The sequence below is a fragment of the Spinacia oleracea genome, chromosome 3 (assembly GCF_020520425.1).
Source record: "Spinacia oleracea cultivar Varoflay chromosome 3, BTI_SOV_V1, whole genome shotgun sequence".
NCBI lineage: Eukaryota > Viridiplantae > Streptophyta > Magnoliopsida > Caryophyllales > Amaranthaceae > Spinacia > Spinacia oleracea.
The window spans coordinates 93,295,463-93,309,588 of NC_079489.1; the positions used below are offsets into that span (position 1 = coordinate 93,295,463).

The 14,126-nt window shown below is 38.1% G+C and overlaps 2 protein-coding genes and 1 pseudogene across 2 annotated transcripts; 1 reads left to right on the forward strand and 2 right to left on the reverse strand.

Annotated features, from left to right (window-relative positions):
• Positions 1-1,623: 1,623 nt before the first annotated feature.
• Positions 1,624-2,602, reverse strand: LOC110782524 (uncharacterized). The gene has a single exon (XM_021986694.2). It carries the CDS (start codon positions 2,434-2,436, stop codon positions 1,912-1,914), a length of 525 nt encoding a protein of 174 aa, XP_021842386.1. The 5' UTR covers positions 2,437-2,602; the 3' UTR covers positions 1,624-1,911.
• Positions 2,603-9,339: 6,737 nt separating this feature from the next.
• LOC130471132 (uncharacterized) lies at positions 9,340-9,426 on the reverse strand (annotated as a pseudogene).
• A 1,042-nt stretch (positions 9,427-10,468) lies between these two features.
• Positions 10,469-11,059, forward strand: LOC130469874 (uncharacterized). The gene has a single exon (XM_056839391.1). It carries the CDS (start codon positions 10,469-10,471, stop codon positions 11,057-11,059), a length of 591 nt encoding a protein of 196 aa, XP_056695369.1.
• Positions 11,060-14,126: the final 3,067 nt, after the last annotated feature.

Below are 14,126 nucleotides of genomic sequence, written 5' to 3' on the forward strand. Positions count from 1 at the left end.
CAACCTAAATTATAAATCAAAAGAGTTAATAAAAAATAATATGAAAAATCAAAAACCTAAAAGAATTGAAGAATGCAGGAGAGATGGAGAGAGATGAAAGAGTTACCTCATTTAAAGAACGACGCCGTCTTCCTCGAGAATACGAAGTAGATGACGGTCGAATCGATATACCCTAGCTTGAGGAGGGAGACAAATCGACGAGTTTGAATAGTCGAGGGAGAGAGGTCGCGGAGATACCCTAGCTTTGTAACTCTTCCATGGAAGGCGGAGGAAAAGCTTCCATGGAAGCCAACGACTGTGAGGAGAGCGAGAGGGAGCCCGATTTGTTGACGAAATAGCGGGTTTGAGGAGTTTTGAACCAGGAGAGAGGAGAGGAGAGAGGAGAGGGGAGAGGAGAGAGAGAAATGAAACGGATGAAATGAGGAGGTTTAAATGTTGTGAAGACCTGTTGAAGCGAACAAACATAAGCCCGCCCCTTTAGACTAGTGTCTATTGAGGCAGGCAATCAAAAGCCCCCTTCAACAGTATCTATAGAAGCGAACACTACAAAAGCCCGCCCCAATCTGTTAGTAAAACATTTGACCCGCGTTGACTGAGTGGTTATTGAGGCTCACTTATGTATGCCCCCCTCAACAAGGGGGCTACAACAGGCGTTTTTTCTACTAGTGTTTTCTCTTCGTCTTCTTCCTCCCGGCTTCTTACTGCCACTCTCGCCCATTCCGGGTTAATGAAGAAAATGCAAGAGAATTTGTTTTTTTTTTAATATTCTGTTTGTATTTTATTGTATTAATTTTTTTTTATATTCCTTCTTTAGTTACCGGTGGGTTAAGAGAGTTATACTAAGGTTAACTCACCGGAAATTAGGTTTGAGGTCCCAAAGGGTGAAAAAAAAGGTGTAGATCCTAAAAGGTGAAAAACGTGAAAGGTTGAACCCCAATCTTTAACTTAACTCCTTATATTTGACTCCAAGTCCGTTTTGTATTCTTATCGACTTAACTAAGTTGTGTTTAATTCCTAACAATTCTCATTATTACTATTTATGTCGGGCTACCAAACTACCAAAATATATACTTCTATATACTCTGTATAATAAAACCCGTGTTTCACTTAGACCATTGTTAACCATGTGTAAAAAAAATCACCATCCCTCTCTCTCTACCCACTTTTTCACTCATCATTTTTAATTTTTTTCATTAGCAAAAAAAATCCTCCATCCCTCTCTTATCCATGAGCAAAAAAAACACTCCTCACCCCTCTTTCTCTACCCCTACTTCTCTCTCTAATAACAACAATAATAAAAAAAAAAATTAAAATTAAAAAATGAGTAATTAAGTTTTTTGTACATAGAGTTGTAAATAAGAAAATTAGAGAGAGAAATGGGAAAAAAAAATTGTGTTAAATTATATCAAAATGGATGCCTATTTGTAGATCTTGAATTTCTATGAATGATGGTAAATTTATTTTATTTTTTTATGAATCAGAAATATAAAAAAATTCCCATTGAAAAATTATCTTTACATGAATTTTTTATGTAATGCTATATGGCAGATTTAGATTGGGTGGATTTCCCCACTCCAAATCTAAAAAATCGCCATGCCAAGGGGGTTTTTGATTTTGCACTCCCCGAGTGCAAAATTTTACACACCATTAAACCCTTAAATTTGATATTTACCCCTTATTTTTTCCCAAGTGCAAAAATTTTGCACACCAATAACGTAACAATGCTCTTAAAACACATGCAACGACCCCAAACACATACATAACCCGAACCAATAACTAGTTTTGTTCAATAAACTCTATTACAAAAATCAATGAAAGAATGAATGAAACGAAATCTATTAAAACACTAACATTTAAAAAACAAACAAATCATAAATCCCAAAGGATAAAATAGCAAAGGCAATACATTCTCTAATCACCAAGCATCAAACCAACTGTATTATTTGATTGTTGACGTTGCATTCTCATCTGCGCATAAAAATTCTCAATAAATCTCTCAGCTCTTTCATCAACAGACAATAAACCACATTCACCACTACCAATCTCCAACATTTCCAGCTCTTCCCCCTCGCCGTCGCTGCCGTAGCTCGAAACTCCATTTATAACAGGAGGCAGCATCTCCATTGGTGAGTAAATCTCCTCCCTTTCTTCAACCCCAATTTTCCCTAAACACATACACATAAACAGCATTGAGTCCAACTTATTGTACAAATACTCCTTCTTTTTACGGGGGAAAATCAGAGGAGTATTTGAAGGAGAGAACTGGTATTCTTGGATATACTCATAATTATAATAATGACTATGAAACTTATATTTCTTAAATTTCCCTGTTGTTTTCTTGAATAAAATCAAATTCAGTGTAATTTGATTTCGAATTTTCGCTAATTTTATAAAGCTTGACACTTTCTCAAGAACAGATGATGTTTTTTTAGGCATTTTTTTCTTTTTGGGATTAGAGGAAAGTAAAGTGGGGTCAAAATAACTGAATTTGATTGAAGTTTTTGAGGTTATAAATAGTTTTAAGTTAGGGACGAAATTAAAAGGGTCAATCTACAAAGTAAGTTGATCAGAAAGAAAGTGGATGGGTGCTAAGCTGGTAAAGGTTGAGTTGTTTGGAGTTTCTTCTTCAGTTTGTTCAAGTAGCCGTTATAAACCAGGTTGGCGCTCTTGTTTGCTTTTCGCGTTTTCAGATCCACTTTTTAAATTTGTTTACAAAGGGGTTGTCACATGAATGTGCCACTCCTCTTCAAAACCGAGTGCAGAGAGGTCAATATCAGAATGTATTTCAAGGTACAAATCACTTCACTAAACGTTAAAATAGGAATAAGACAAAAATTAAAACAGGTGCCATTTTTCAAATAACAGATGCCATTTTAAAAAAACGGATGCCATTTTCAAAAAAAAAAATTGTCCTTTAACGTTTGTTTTTAACCTATTTTGACGTTTAGTGGGGTGATATGTATCTTGAAATACATATCAGATATTGATTTATACTTCCTCCGAGGGTTAATACTCCTCGTTTGATTTACTATCCGTTTGATTTAGAGGAAAATATTTTCATTGGATTATAATTTTCAACCATTTTTCTGTTATTCATTTTGAAAAAAGAAACTTTTGTGTAAGACCGTCTCTAACGGTTAGACCACTTTTTTGGTACTAACTAAACTACTAGTGTAAAACATAACTAAAAGTAATAAAATCGTAACTAATTGAATAACAAAATAGTTAAGGTATAAAGACAAATACTTAAATTTATGAGTCGAGTAGTTATTATTTTTGAACAAACTTATTATTAACTAAAACTCATAAAATCTTAACTAATTGATCTCATTGCTTAACTAATCAGTTTCATTGTTTAACTAATTGTTTCAATGCTTAACTAATTGGTTCGGTTGCATAACTAATTAGTTTCGTTGCATAACTAATTAGTTTCATTGATTAACTAATTGAATTTCAGACTTAACTAATTAGTTTCAGTGGTTAACTAATTAATTAAAGTACATAACTAATTGATTTCAGTGCATAAAAGTGGTCTAACCGTTAGACCGTCTTTCCTAAAAGTTTGTATTTTGAAAATGCGCTAGAAATAAATAAACGTGATTGTATTATTTTTACGTGGCAATTTAATGTTGCTTACTTGCTTAGACCATGTTCATGGGATGATTTTGATCACTTACAACCCATATACAATTATTAAAAGGCCTTGTATGTACGAGATATATAATAATCAAAAGCTTTTGTGTAAGACCGTCTAACGGTTAAATCACTTTTTTGGTACTAACTAAACTAGTGTAAAACATAACTATAAATAATAAAATCATAACTAATTGAATAACAAAATAGTTAAGGTATAAAGACAAATAGTTAAATTTATGAGTCGAATAGTTATTGTTTTCGAACAACCTTATTAATAACTAAAACTCATAAAATCTTAACTAATTGATCTAATTGCTTAACTAATCAGTTTCATTGTTTAACTAATTGGTTTAGTGCTTAACTAATAGGTTCGGTTGCATAACTAACTGGTTTCGTTGCTTAACTAATTGAATTGCAAACTTAACTAATTGATTTCAGCGGTTTACTAATCAGTTAAAGTGCATGCATAAAAGTGGTCTAACCGTTATACCGTCTTTCCTAAAAGTTTGTATATATTAGAATAATTTTTATCCACATTTTTTTTAACTTATAACATATTTTGATTAATTTTTATATTATTAAAAAAAATTGTTGGATAAACATTCTAAAGGGTTAAATGGTTAATTTTATACATGATTAGTTTTCTATGCACGCTATGCTTCTTGTAATTTTTAAAAAGCGTACACTTTTGGTTAAATACCTTTTACCCTTTTTATTGATATTTTCTTTAGTTTTAATATTTGTTGATTTTAGTAAATTTCTTTTAACTTAAATTCCCTTTATATCGTAATATAAAATGTTTTGTGTTTAATTTGTTTTTATTTTTAAAATTTTAATAAAGGGTAAAATAAACAATTATTATTTACACCGCTCAGGCACGTATTCCCTTGTGTAATAGTCTCATACCCAAAACGCGCGATCTAAACACCCTCTATTAGTATCCATTATATCCGGAGGGAGACTAATGTTTTTACATTTCTTTTTACAAGTATTTGTTGAACTATCAACTATGTTTACGTGTTATTTAATTGCATTTTCAGCTGAATATTTTGGGATTAATATGAACGTACGGATTTATTCTCACTATATTTGATGTTATGACAAGGAGAAATATAAAATATAATTAAATTAATAAGCTTCACAAGGAAATCATTTATTAATTTAGCACACATCCATGTGAGCTGAGTAGAAGTAGAACACGTAAAGGTGTACTTTAACAGTGGGTGTGTCAAAATCAATTTCTAGTATACATACGAAAACTATCATTTCTCATTCAAAGGTAATGCATGCTAAGTAGTTTTACATGTATTTCAGTCAAACGTCCATGCTATCAATGTATCGTACATAAGCCAGACGGTTAGAAGATCAAATAAGTAAAGAAAAATTCGATCATAGGACATTCATATTTGATGATCCTAATTTAAAGAAAATCGAATCAAAAACAAGTTAAAGAACTTCCTGTACGTGTACGTTTCTGTTGTAAAAGCTCATGGACATACAATATAGTCGTAATCATCAACATGAACGAACTTATTCTCACTAAACTTGATGTTGTGACAAGGTGAAGGACCGAATGGAGGCACCAAACCTCTAGGAAGCCTATCTTTGAGTGTGCCGTCGTACACGTGAAACCACCGTTGATTGAATCCTCGACCACACTGAACTCGTGATCGATGTTGTTCCTATCAATATGATCGTTATGATTAAGAGAAAATGACGACCCTTCGAGCTCATCAAGGATCTTCCGGTTGGAGAAGACATTATGCTCTTACCTAGACTGGCCTTATGTTAAGATTTTGTACGTGCATTTTACATCATATATAATATGTAGGTAAACTCTTTCTTATATTAGTGTGATCAGATGTTGCACTTGTTAGACTTTGTGAAAGTTTTAGTTTCCTTGGAAACGTAATTGAATTCGAGTAATCAAAAGGCTGAATTACTGGATTCGTGATCCAACTTTTTAAGTGTCGGACACTTGAAGTCTTGAACAACAAGATATGTATGGAAAACAATGTAACATTTCTTCTTTCTTGCTCCTTATTACGGTCTGTTGGGTACCTGGTCATAAATGATGTTAATGTTTATTCCCATATTAATATTAGTTCGATCAAAGTGACCTATATTTAATTTTTGGCAAATTTTCCAAAAACAACCTTTTATAACCAATTTTTTTTACGAGAAACAACATTTTCTTTTAAATGCGAAAATGACTTTAAACTAAAAAAAAACTTGCGAAAGACTACCTTTTTGTCTTTACCGGCAATGGCGTTGACTTTGCCGATTTTGCTAACCTCATCCTACTCATTTCAGATTTGTCTTTGCGGTGATGGTTGTCAGATGTTTCCGTTCCCTTTAACTCTTTTGGGGCGGAGCAGATTTCTGTGGCAAAGATGAAGAGCTATGCCTCGTCTAGTGCATCTGCCATGGTCCTTACACTCTTTTTTGACCAAGTCAAACTTGAAAGAACCCTTCTTGAGTCCTCAAAAGAAATTGTCAAAAGCTACGCCGTCCGGCGAATTCGGTATCTGTCTTGATTCTAGATTGAAACGTCGCACATAGCTATGAAGGGACACATCCTTGCCCTGCTGGATGCGTCCTAGATGCATATTTGTTTTCTTTTCTTCTTTATAGGCCATGAACCTTGTTGAAAATAGCATTTCCAACTCGGCGAAGGTGTTAATGGTACCGGCCGACAGCTTTTCAAACCATTTCGATGCTACCCCTTTTAAAGTAGCTGGAAAATATTTGCACCAGGTTGCTTCCGTGTTTCCTTGGACATACATGTGATGAAGGTATGCAAGAAGATGCACATCAGGATCTGAAGTACCGTCATAAGCATCTATGGCCGGTGGCTTGACCTTGGGCTCCTTAGGAGCGTTCATAATATCAGCGCAGAAGGGAGTAGTGTAATCTAGTATCAAACCTGCTACCCCTTGCTGAATGTGATAGATAGGATCCTGCCTCCTTGCTTGAGATGGCATGCGCCGTCCACTGTCCACTTGGCTCATGGTTGTGCTTGCTGACCAATGAGAAAGTGAAGCCACTAGTACATCATCCATGATGGGAGTTGACCCTGTATCTGAAAGTTCTGTCTCCCGGGGATCATCGGGCCGAGTTGCCGGTGCTCTTCTGGACGGTCCGGGGTCTGGACGAGCAGGAACTAGGATGCGGCGTGGATCCATAGGCAAATTCGAAGTTCTGGTCCATTCAAAACGCCTTTCTCGCTCGTCATTACGAGGCTGATCTTGACGCTAGACATTTGATCTAGTGACGTCATTCTGAAATGCAGTTCCCTTCCCGTAAGACTGAAAACGGATGGTTCTTATTTCTTCCTGGAGGTGATGAGCGACATTTATGTCGCTCTTAGCTTAGGATTTTATGTTAGTTTCTATGCTTTTTTTATAGTTTTTATAGCTTTTTGTGTGCATTTTATAAGTTTCGTTCCATCTTATGCTTTACAGGTGATTATGATGAAAAGTGGTGGAAAACAAGTAGATTTGAGCCAAAACAGGGCTTGTGCGATCGAGTGATGGTTTGTGCGCCCGAATAGAGTAGTGCAAATGGAGTTCATGGAATTTCCAGTTTTGTGCGATCGAATGCCCTATGTTGTTCGGTCGCACACAATGGATTTCTGAGAGAGAATGCCCCAAAATTGGAAAACGACCGCACAAGGCCTTATGTTCGACAGCACAGCATTTGTTCGACCACACAACTTTTTGAGTTCGACCGCACAAAAGTTGTGCGCCCGATTAGTTTTTCTTGTTCGACCGAATAGAGCTGCAAAGGAGACTTGAGCCAAAGAAACCCCATTCGACCGAACAGGATTTTACGTTCGGTCGCACAGGACGAAGGAAATGATCTTCGCTGTCTTCGCTCGCACAGGACTGCATTTGGTCGAACAAAGTCATTGACGTTCGGTCGCACAGTGGGTACGTGCGACCGAATCGCTGCGCGGGCTGCTCTTATTCGAATTCTGGCTTCTATTTGGGGAAACTTTATAAAAAGATTTTTCGATTTATTTTGTGGAGAGTAGAATTTTAGTTGATAATTGGAGATTCTAAAAGTAGATTTTCAGCAATTCTAGAGAGAGAAACTCTCCTCCATTCAAGCTTCAATTTGTAATCCTTCTTAACTCTTCTTCAATTTTGCAATTTAATTCTTAGTTTCTTAATTCTTGCTCTTGCTTTGTTGTTGATTGTTCTTCAATTCCTTAATTTCTTGAATTCTTGATTTCATTGATTGAAGTTACTTTGATTCTTAATTCCTAGTTGATTGTGCAATTGAATTCTTAAATTCTCTTCTTTTACTCCTTCAATTTCATGCTTGCTAGCTTAGAATTAATGGATTGCTTAATTTCTAGAATGATTAGTGAGTAGAATTAGGTTAGGGAAAGGGGAGAATCTAGGGGCTTAGTTAGGGGAAATTGATGATTGATTGTTGACTGATTCATGTGATTAAATATGATTTGATGATAGGACATCCATGCTAATTGATTGGTAGTTGCAAATGCTATTCGATTAGAATCACGTGGAACCATAGGTTAGGTTTGGTAAGAGATTGTGGGCCTATCTTGTGTGATCAAATGGCGGTGCCTATTATATGCTAGTTAGTTTAATCTAGGATTAGGCGAAAGCTCTTCCGTGGATTAGACGCTTAGCGTTCCCTATCCGAGAGGTGGCGGGTTCGTCTTTAGATGTTATTTTCCTAATCGTCACTTCGTTGCATGATCATCATTGCTAGATAGTTGAATTCATTTCCCCCGATTTCCCTAGTCTATCCCCGACTCCCTAACATCTCCCTTTCTTGATTCAATTTAGCATAATTCGTAGTTTTTAGATTCTTAAAAGTGACAATTCAAAACCAAATTCTTGTTCGAACTAGATTGACTTTCAAACTCGATAACCACCGTTTCTTTGGGACGATCTCTTTTCTTACCGCTAGCCGGTTAGTTTAGTGGTTTTATAAATATTGTTTGCATAGGTTGTTTTCTATCAACGACGGAAAATACACCCTATCAAAATGGCGCCGTTGCCGGGGAACGGTTGTTGTTTTTTAGTTTTAGTTGAGACTAGTTCATCATTAGAAAATACAAAAACATTGCAATTTCGCTTAGCTTTCTTTTTCCTTGGCATTGCTCACGGTTGTTCTTGAGTTTGTATGCTCGTTAGGGGGCGTGCTCGTCAAAGGATCCTCCATCCTCTTGACTTTGAATTGGAGAGGACACTTAGGAGACAAAGGCGCGTACGGTCTAGCTCATCAAGCAATAACAGATTCGCATCGTTGAGTGTTGGTGAGGAACAACAAGAGAGTGAGCAAGTGTTTGAGAACATGGCGCTCCCGGTTAAGAACTTGGGAATACCGGGGGCATTCGAAGCTACATGTGGTATTCAAGCCCCAACAACGGGTGCCAACAACTTTGAGATCAAGCCCGCCTTGATCAATTTGGTGCAAAGCCACCCCTTTTGTGGGAAGAGTAATGAATCACCTCACGAACATCTCAAACAGTTCGAGCAACAATGGTGTCACATCGGATTATGTGAGGTTGACATTGTTTCGGTTCTCTCTACTTGGGCGATCAAGTGATTGCCTTGACAAGGAGGTCAAGCCCAACTCACTTCGCACTTGGACCGAAGTGACAAGTGCATTCTTAAACAAGTTCTACTCGCATGGGAAGACGGCGAAGTGTCTCCACAAGATCCAATCCTTTGAGAAAAAGGGAGATGAGTCACTCTTCGAAGCTTGGGATCGTTTCAAGGAGTACCAAAGGGAATGCCCACACCAAGGGATTCCTAAATGGTTGTTGCTCCAAACATTTTACTTGGGGTTGAGTCCAAGTTCGAAGACAAGTCTTGATGCGGGCGCGGGAGGCCCCATTATGAATAAACCTGAGGATCAAATAGAGGAAATCATTGAGGATGTAGTTCAAAACTACCAATCTTGGCATGTAGGCACAAGGAATTATGATGGGAAAGGTAGAACTGAAGATGGTAAGGGTTCGGTGTACGCCATAGAGCAAGCACGGATGATAGAGAAGCTTACCTCACGCTTGGAGAAGCTCGAAAATACACCAAGCCAATCGCCATCACCGTCTACAATCCCTCCTCCCTCGGCCATTCTTCTCTCTAAGGGGAAGGGAAAGGTTAGTTCTTATGGCTCAATGCCTCCGGGCACATTCTTTTGTGAAAATTGCCAAGACTATAGTCATTCCCCCGATGCATGCCCCTTAGTTCATAACTTGTCATTTGTGGATTATGGCCCTTCGTATGAAGGAGAGTTTGATGTAGAGTATGCTAATGCCATCAATGAGAGGTCTAGGAATGATAACCCTAACAATCCTAATTTGTCTAGGCAACCTAGAGGGCCCTCCATGTATGGTCCCCACCAAGGCTATGGCCAAGGAAGTGGGTATGATAGCCAAAATCGAGGTGGCTATAGAGCACAAGGCTATCAAAGCCAAGCGCCCTATGGTCAAGCTCAAGGTTTTGGCAATCAAGGCCAATAAAACCAAGGGGGTTATAATCCAAACCATCAAGGTGGAGGGGGTTATAACTACTCTTATGGGCAATTTAGGGGTGCCTCAAGTGGGGGTTATCCTTTGAACTCGGGAGTTCCTTATGGTGCATCTCAATTGCCACCTCCCGGATTCAATGGACCGAGGACCTTTGGCAACCAATATCAAGCAAACCTTAGTGGTTATGGCGTTGCACCTCCACCACTCCCGCCTCTCAAGTCCAATCTTGAGGCTCTCATGAAGTCGTTTGTGGGGGCGCAAGCCAAGAAGAATGTCGAGTTTGAGGATGGATTCAAGCAATCCAATACTCATATGAGAATGATTGAGACCCAATTAGCTCAACTCGCTAATACCTTAAAGGAACAACAAGTGCATACTAGTCTCCCACCCCAAGGTCAACCTCCTAAGCAAATATATGCAATCACGACACGGAATGGGAAGACTTTAGATGATGTTCCTAGAGCTAATGAGGTTTCTAAGTCCAATGGGAAGGATCAAGAGGGAGTCGTTGAGTCTAGAGACAATGATGTGGTAGAAGAGGAGCCTCCCATCGATAATGTGGGTGATACCCCTATACCAAAAGAAGCAAATCTTCTACCTCTCCCCACTCCTAAACTCCCCTATCCTCAAAGATTTTTAGGCAAATCATTGGATGACCAGTTTTCTAAGTTTCTTGATGTGATTAGCAAGTTACATGTCACATTATCTCTCACTGAGGCACTCAAACAAATGCCCCACTATTCTAGATTCATGAGAGATATTCTTCGTGGCAAGAGATGTTGTGAACCGAAAGAGACCGTGCAACTCACGGAGAGTTGTAGAGCTCTAATTCAGCACTCCTTTCCCCCAAAGCTCAAAGATCCCGGGAGTTTTTCTATCCCTTGTAGCATTCAAAAGCTCAAATTTTAGAATGCTCTTTGTGATTTGGGGGCAAGTGTGAGCATCTTTCCATATAAGATCTATGAGAAGCTCAATCTAGGTGATCTCTCTCCTACCGCTATGTCATTGCAACTAGCCGATCGATCGGTTATGTTACCATTGGGTAGGATTGAGGATGTTCCCCTCGTGGTTGGCAAGCTTACTTTCCTTGTTGACTTCGTTGTCTTGGACATCGATGAGGATGCCCATACTCCCATTATCTTGGGGAGGCCATTTTTGGCCACCGTGGGTGCTCTTATTGATGTGCAAGGGGGACTAATCACCTTGAAAGCGGGAGATTCAAAAGCTAGCTTCAAGCTTCCCCTTGGTGAAGGGTGTTTTGCAAAGATGAAAACTTGTATGAAGGTAGAAACTATTGCTTGTATTGAGAGCTATTGCTCACATGCTAACCCTTCTAACAACTTTCGTGTTTCTAAGTGTGATAATGAGCCTTCTGGATCCTCTCCCGATGACAAGAAAGTCCATGTGATCCCAAGGGTGTTTGGTGATAAGTTTGATGATGTCTTAACCATCCCCGAGATATTTGGGATGCATGTTGATGGTGATGTTGGGGCTACAACCTCCAAAGTAATTCATGAATCGGCAAACAAGGCTAAGAAACTCAAGAAAGTCAAGAAGCCCAAGAAAGCCAAGGAGAAGCTTGGTGGCGGATTGTTTGGTTGGCACCTTATGAATAGTGATGTCGGTACATTGTTTGTGCCCATTGGGGCAAAAAGAAACTTTTTGACTAATGATGACCCCAAGTTAGTTGCTTTTGACCCCCCATGAGTTCTGGGGGGATTCGTCAAGCTAATGACGTTAAACGAGCGCTACCCGGGAGGCAACCCGATTGTCCAACTCTTAGATTTCATTTGCTTTCGTTTCGTAACTATTGTTCCATTTGTGCATGTTTTTGGTATGTTTCATTGCGGTGGATTCTCACTATCCACCATGTGCCTTGTCCGCCGATATTTTGGTGAGTTTGTTCGGGTTTTAACAGTTCTTTGCGGGACTTGCTCCCACGACATTTCCGGTAACATCCTTCTATCTCACATGCATTCTTTGGGACGGGCATATTGCATATGGGGCATTTGGTTGGATGGGTAGTTGTGCCCCTCCTTGCTTGGTTTTAGGCCGTGAGGACATGGCCTAATTCTAGCTTGGGCGGAGTTTTGTTGTGTGGTTGGCTACTTGTTGATGCTCATTGCTATGAATCATACCATTATGTGCTTGTTTCTTTCTTTTTAGATTGATTTAGTTTGATTTTAGTTTTTTTCTTTTTGTTTGTTTTGTTTGTTTCTTTTTGTTTCCCTTTTTGGTGTGTTTTCTTATTTTCTTCCTTTTTCTTTTGTTTTGATTTCCTTTTTGTCGAGGCAAGTTTTTCTAGGTTTTCTTAGGCAATATTCTTGATTGGGGAATATAAAATTGGAACTTGTAGATTAGAATGCTTTTATTCCTAATTGGTAGATTTTTACACGGTTCTTAATGTCTTGGGTCGAGTCTAGGATTTGTGTCAAGAAAGTTGGTTGAACTATGGGTAGCATGCGTCATGAACTCTTGGCTTGTGGTAAGATGGTGTCGACTTCTCTAGTGATTTGAAGCCGGAGAGAATGGTATTTGCTCCCTTGTGAGGTTCATGCTCAAAAATAAGCCCAAACACATTTTCATATATTGAGTGGCATGGATCCTTAGCATTGACTTTCTTGTCTCCCGAGTTTGACCATTTCCTTCCCGAGACCGCGACCGAACTACTTTAGGGGACGATAGAGGCATTTCTTTCGGTGACTATTTTTCTTTTTAGTTTAGGACTCTATTTTCTTATTTTTCTCATATGTTTTTGTTTGCATTTGCCCCTTTGCTAGCCATTTGAGCCTTGACCCTTCATTTCTTATGAGCACATTACAAGCCTTTAGCCTTTGTTTTGTTTTCACCCTTAGAAGTGATAGTGAAGCTTAGAGTTATGATGCTTGTTGTTTTGGAGTAATTATGCAAAGTTGAGGAATGAATGTTGTTTGGTATGAATGGCAAAGTTTTGGAAGAATGTTGTATATAGTGAATAATTGTTGCAAAAGAAAAAAAGAGAGTTAAGTTTTGAAAAAAAAAGCCAAAAATAGAGAAAAAAACAAGGCATGAAAAGTTTCATTTGAAACAAAAAAAAAAGAGGAAAATCAAATCAAGGAAAAAACGGAAAAAAAGAGTTGTAGTTTAGAATTGTTGTTGAATAAGCTTGGGGGTACCCCAAATAAGTGGTACGAGTTTGTGTTTGGTTCAAAATGCTTGAGTTTAGTTCTATCATTGCGCTTCAATTTAGGTATGAGCACCAAATGGCCAAATTTGTTCCGCGCCTTACCCCTAGCCTACATTACGCCCTAAAAGCCCTCTTGACCCTTTAGAGTTGAGTCATTGTCGGTGGAGGGAGGATTTGGTCAAGCTTAAGGAACAAAGTTGTCATGCTAAGATGTCGGGTAGCCTAATGTTGATTTTCTGGCGCCTTCGCGGTGTCTTGAGACGCTATTCTCAAGGGTGGATAAGATCTAGAGATTAGACGTGGTATGCCCGGATGTAGGGGGAGTGACTAGTGCTTGCCCTTAGTTCACTTTGCTTGATGCTCGAATCTTACACTCGGTTTAGGATATTAGTTAGCGTGTACTCATTTATTTGATTAGTAATATTAGTGTTCTTCTATATTTGTTCCATAATAAAGCCCATCTTGAATTTTGTAGTTTAATTTCTTTTCTTCTCTTTTCTTTTCTTCTTCTTTTCTTTCTTTCTTTTCTTGGTTTGTGTTTTCCATTTTAGTCTTGCCTTGATTAGATTTGCTAGATTTTGATTTTGGTAAATTTTTAGAATCTGATTAGTTGCTCATTCTTCCCTAATTGAGTTTAGTTTGCTAGAGACTAACAAACCCTTAGCTTGGGGGAGTTTGATGAGCGACATTTATGTCGCTCTTAGCTTAGGATTTTATGTTAGCGTCTATGCTTTTTTTATAGTTTTTATAGCTTTTGTGTGCATTTTATAAGTTTCGTTCCATCTTATGCTTTACAGGTGATTATGATTA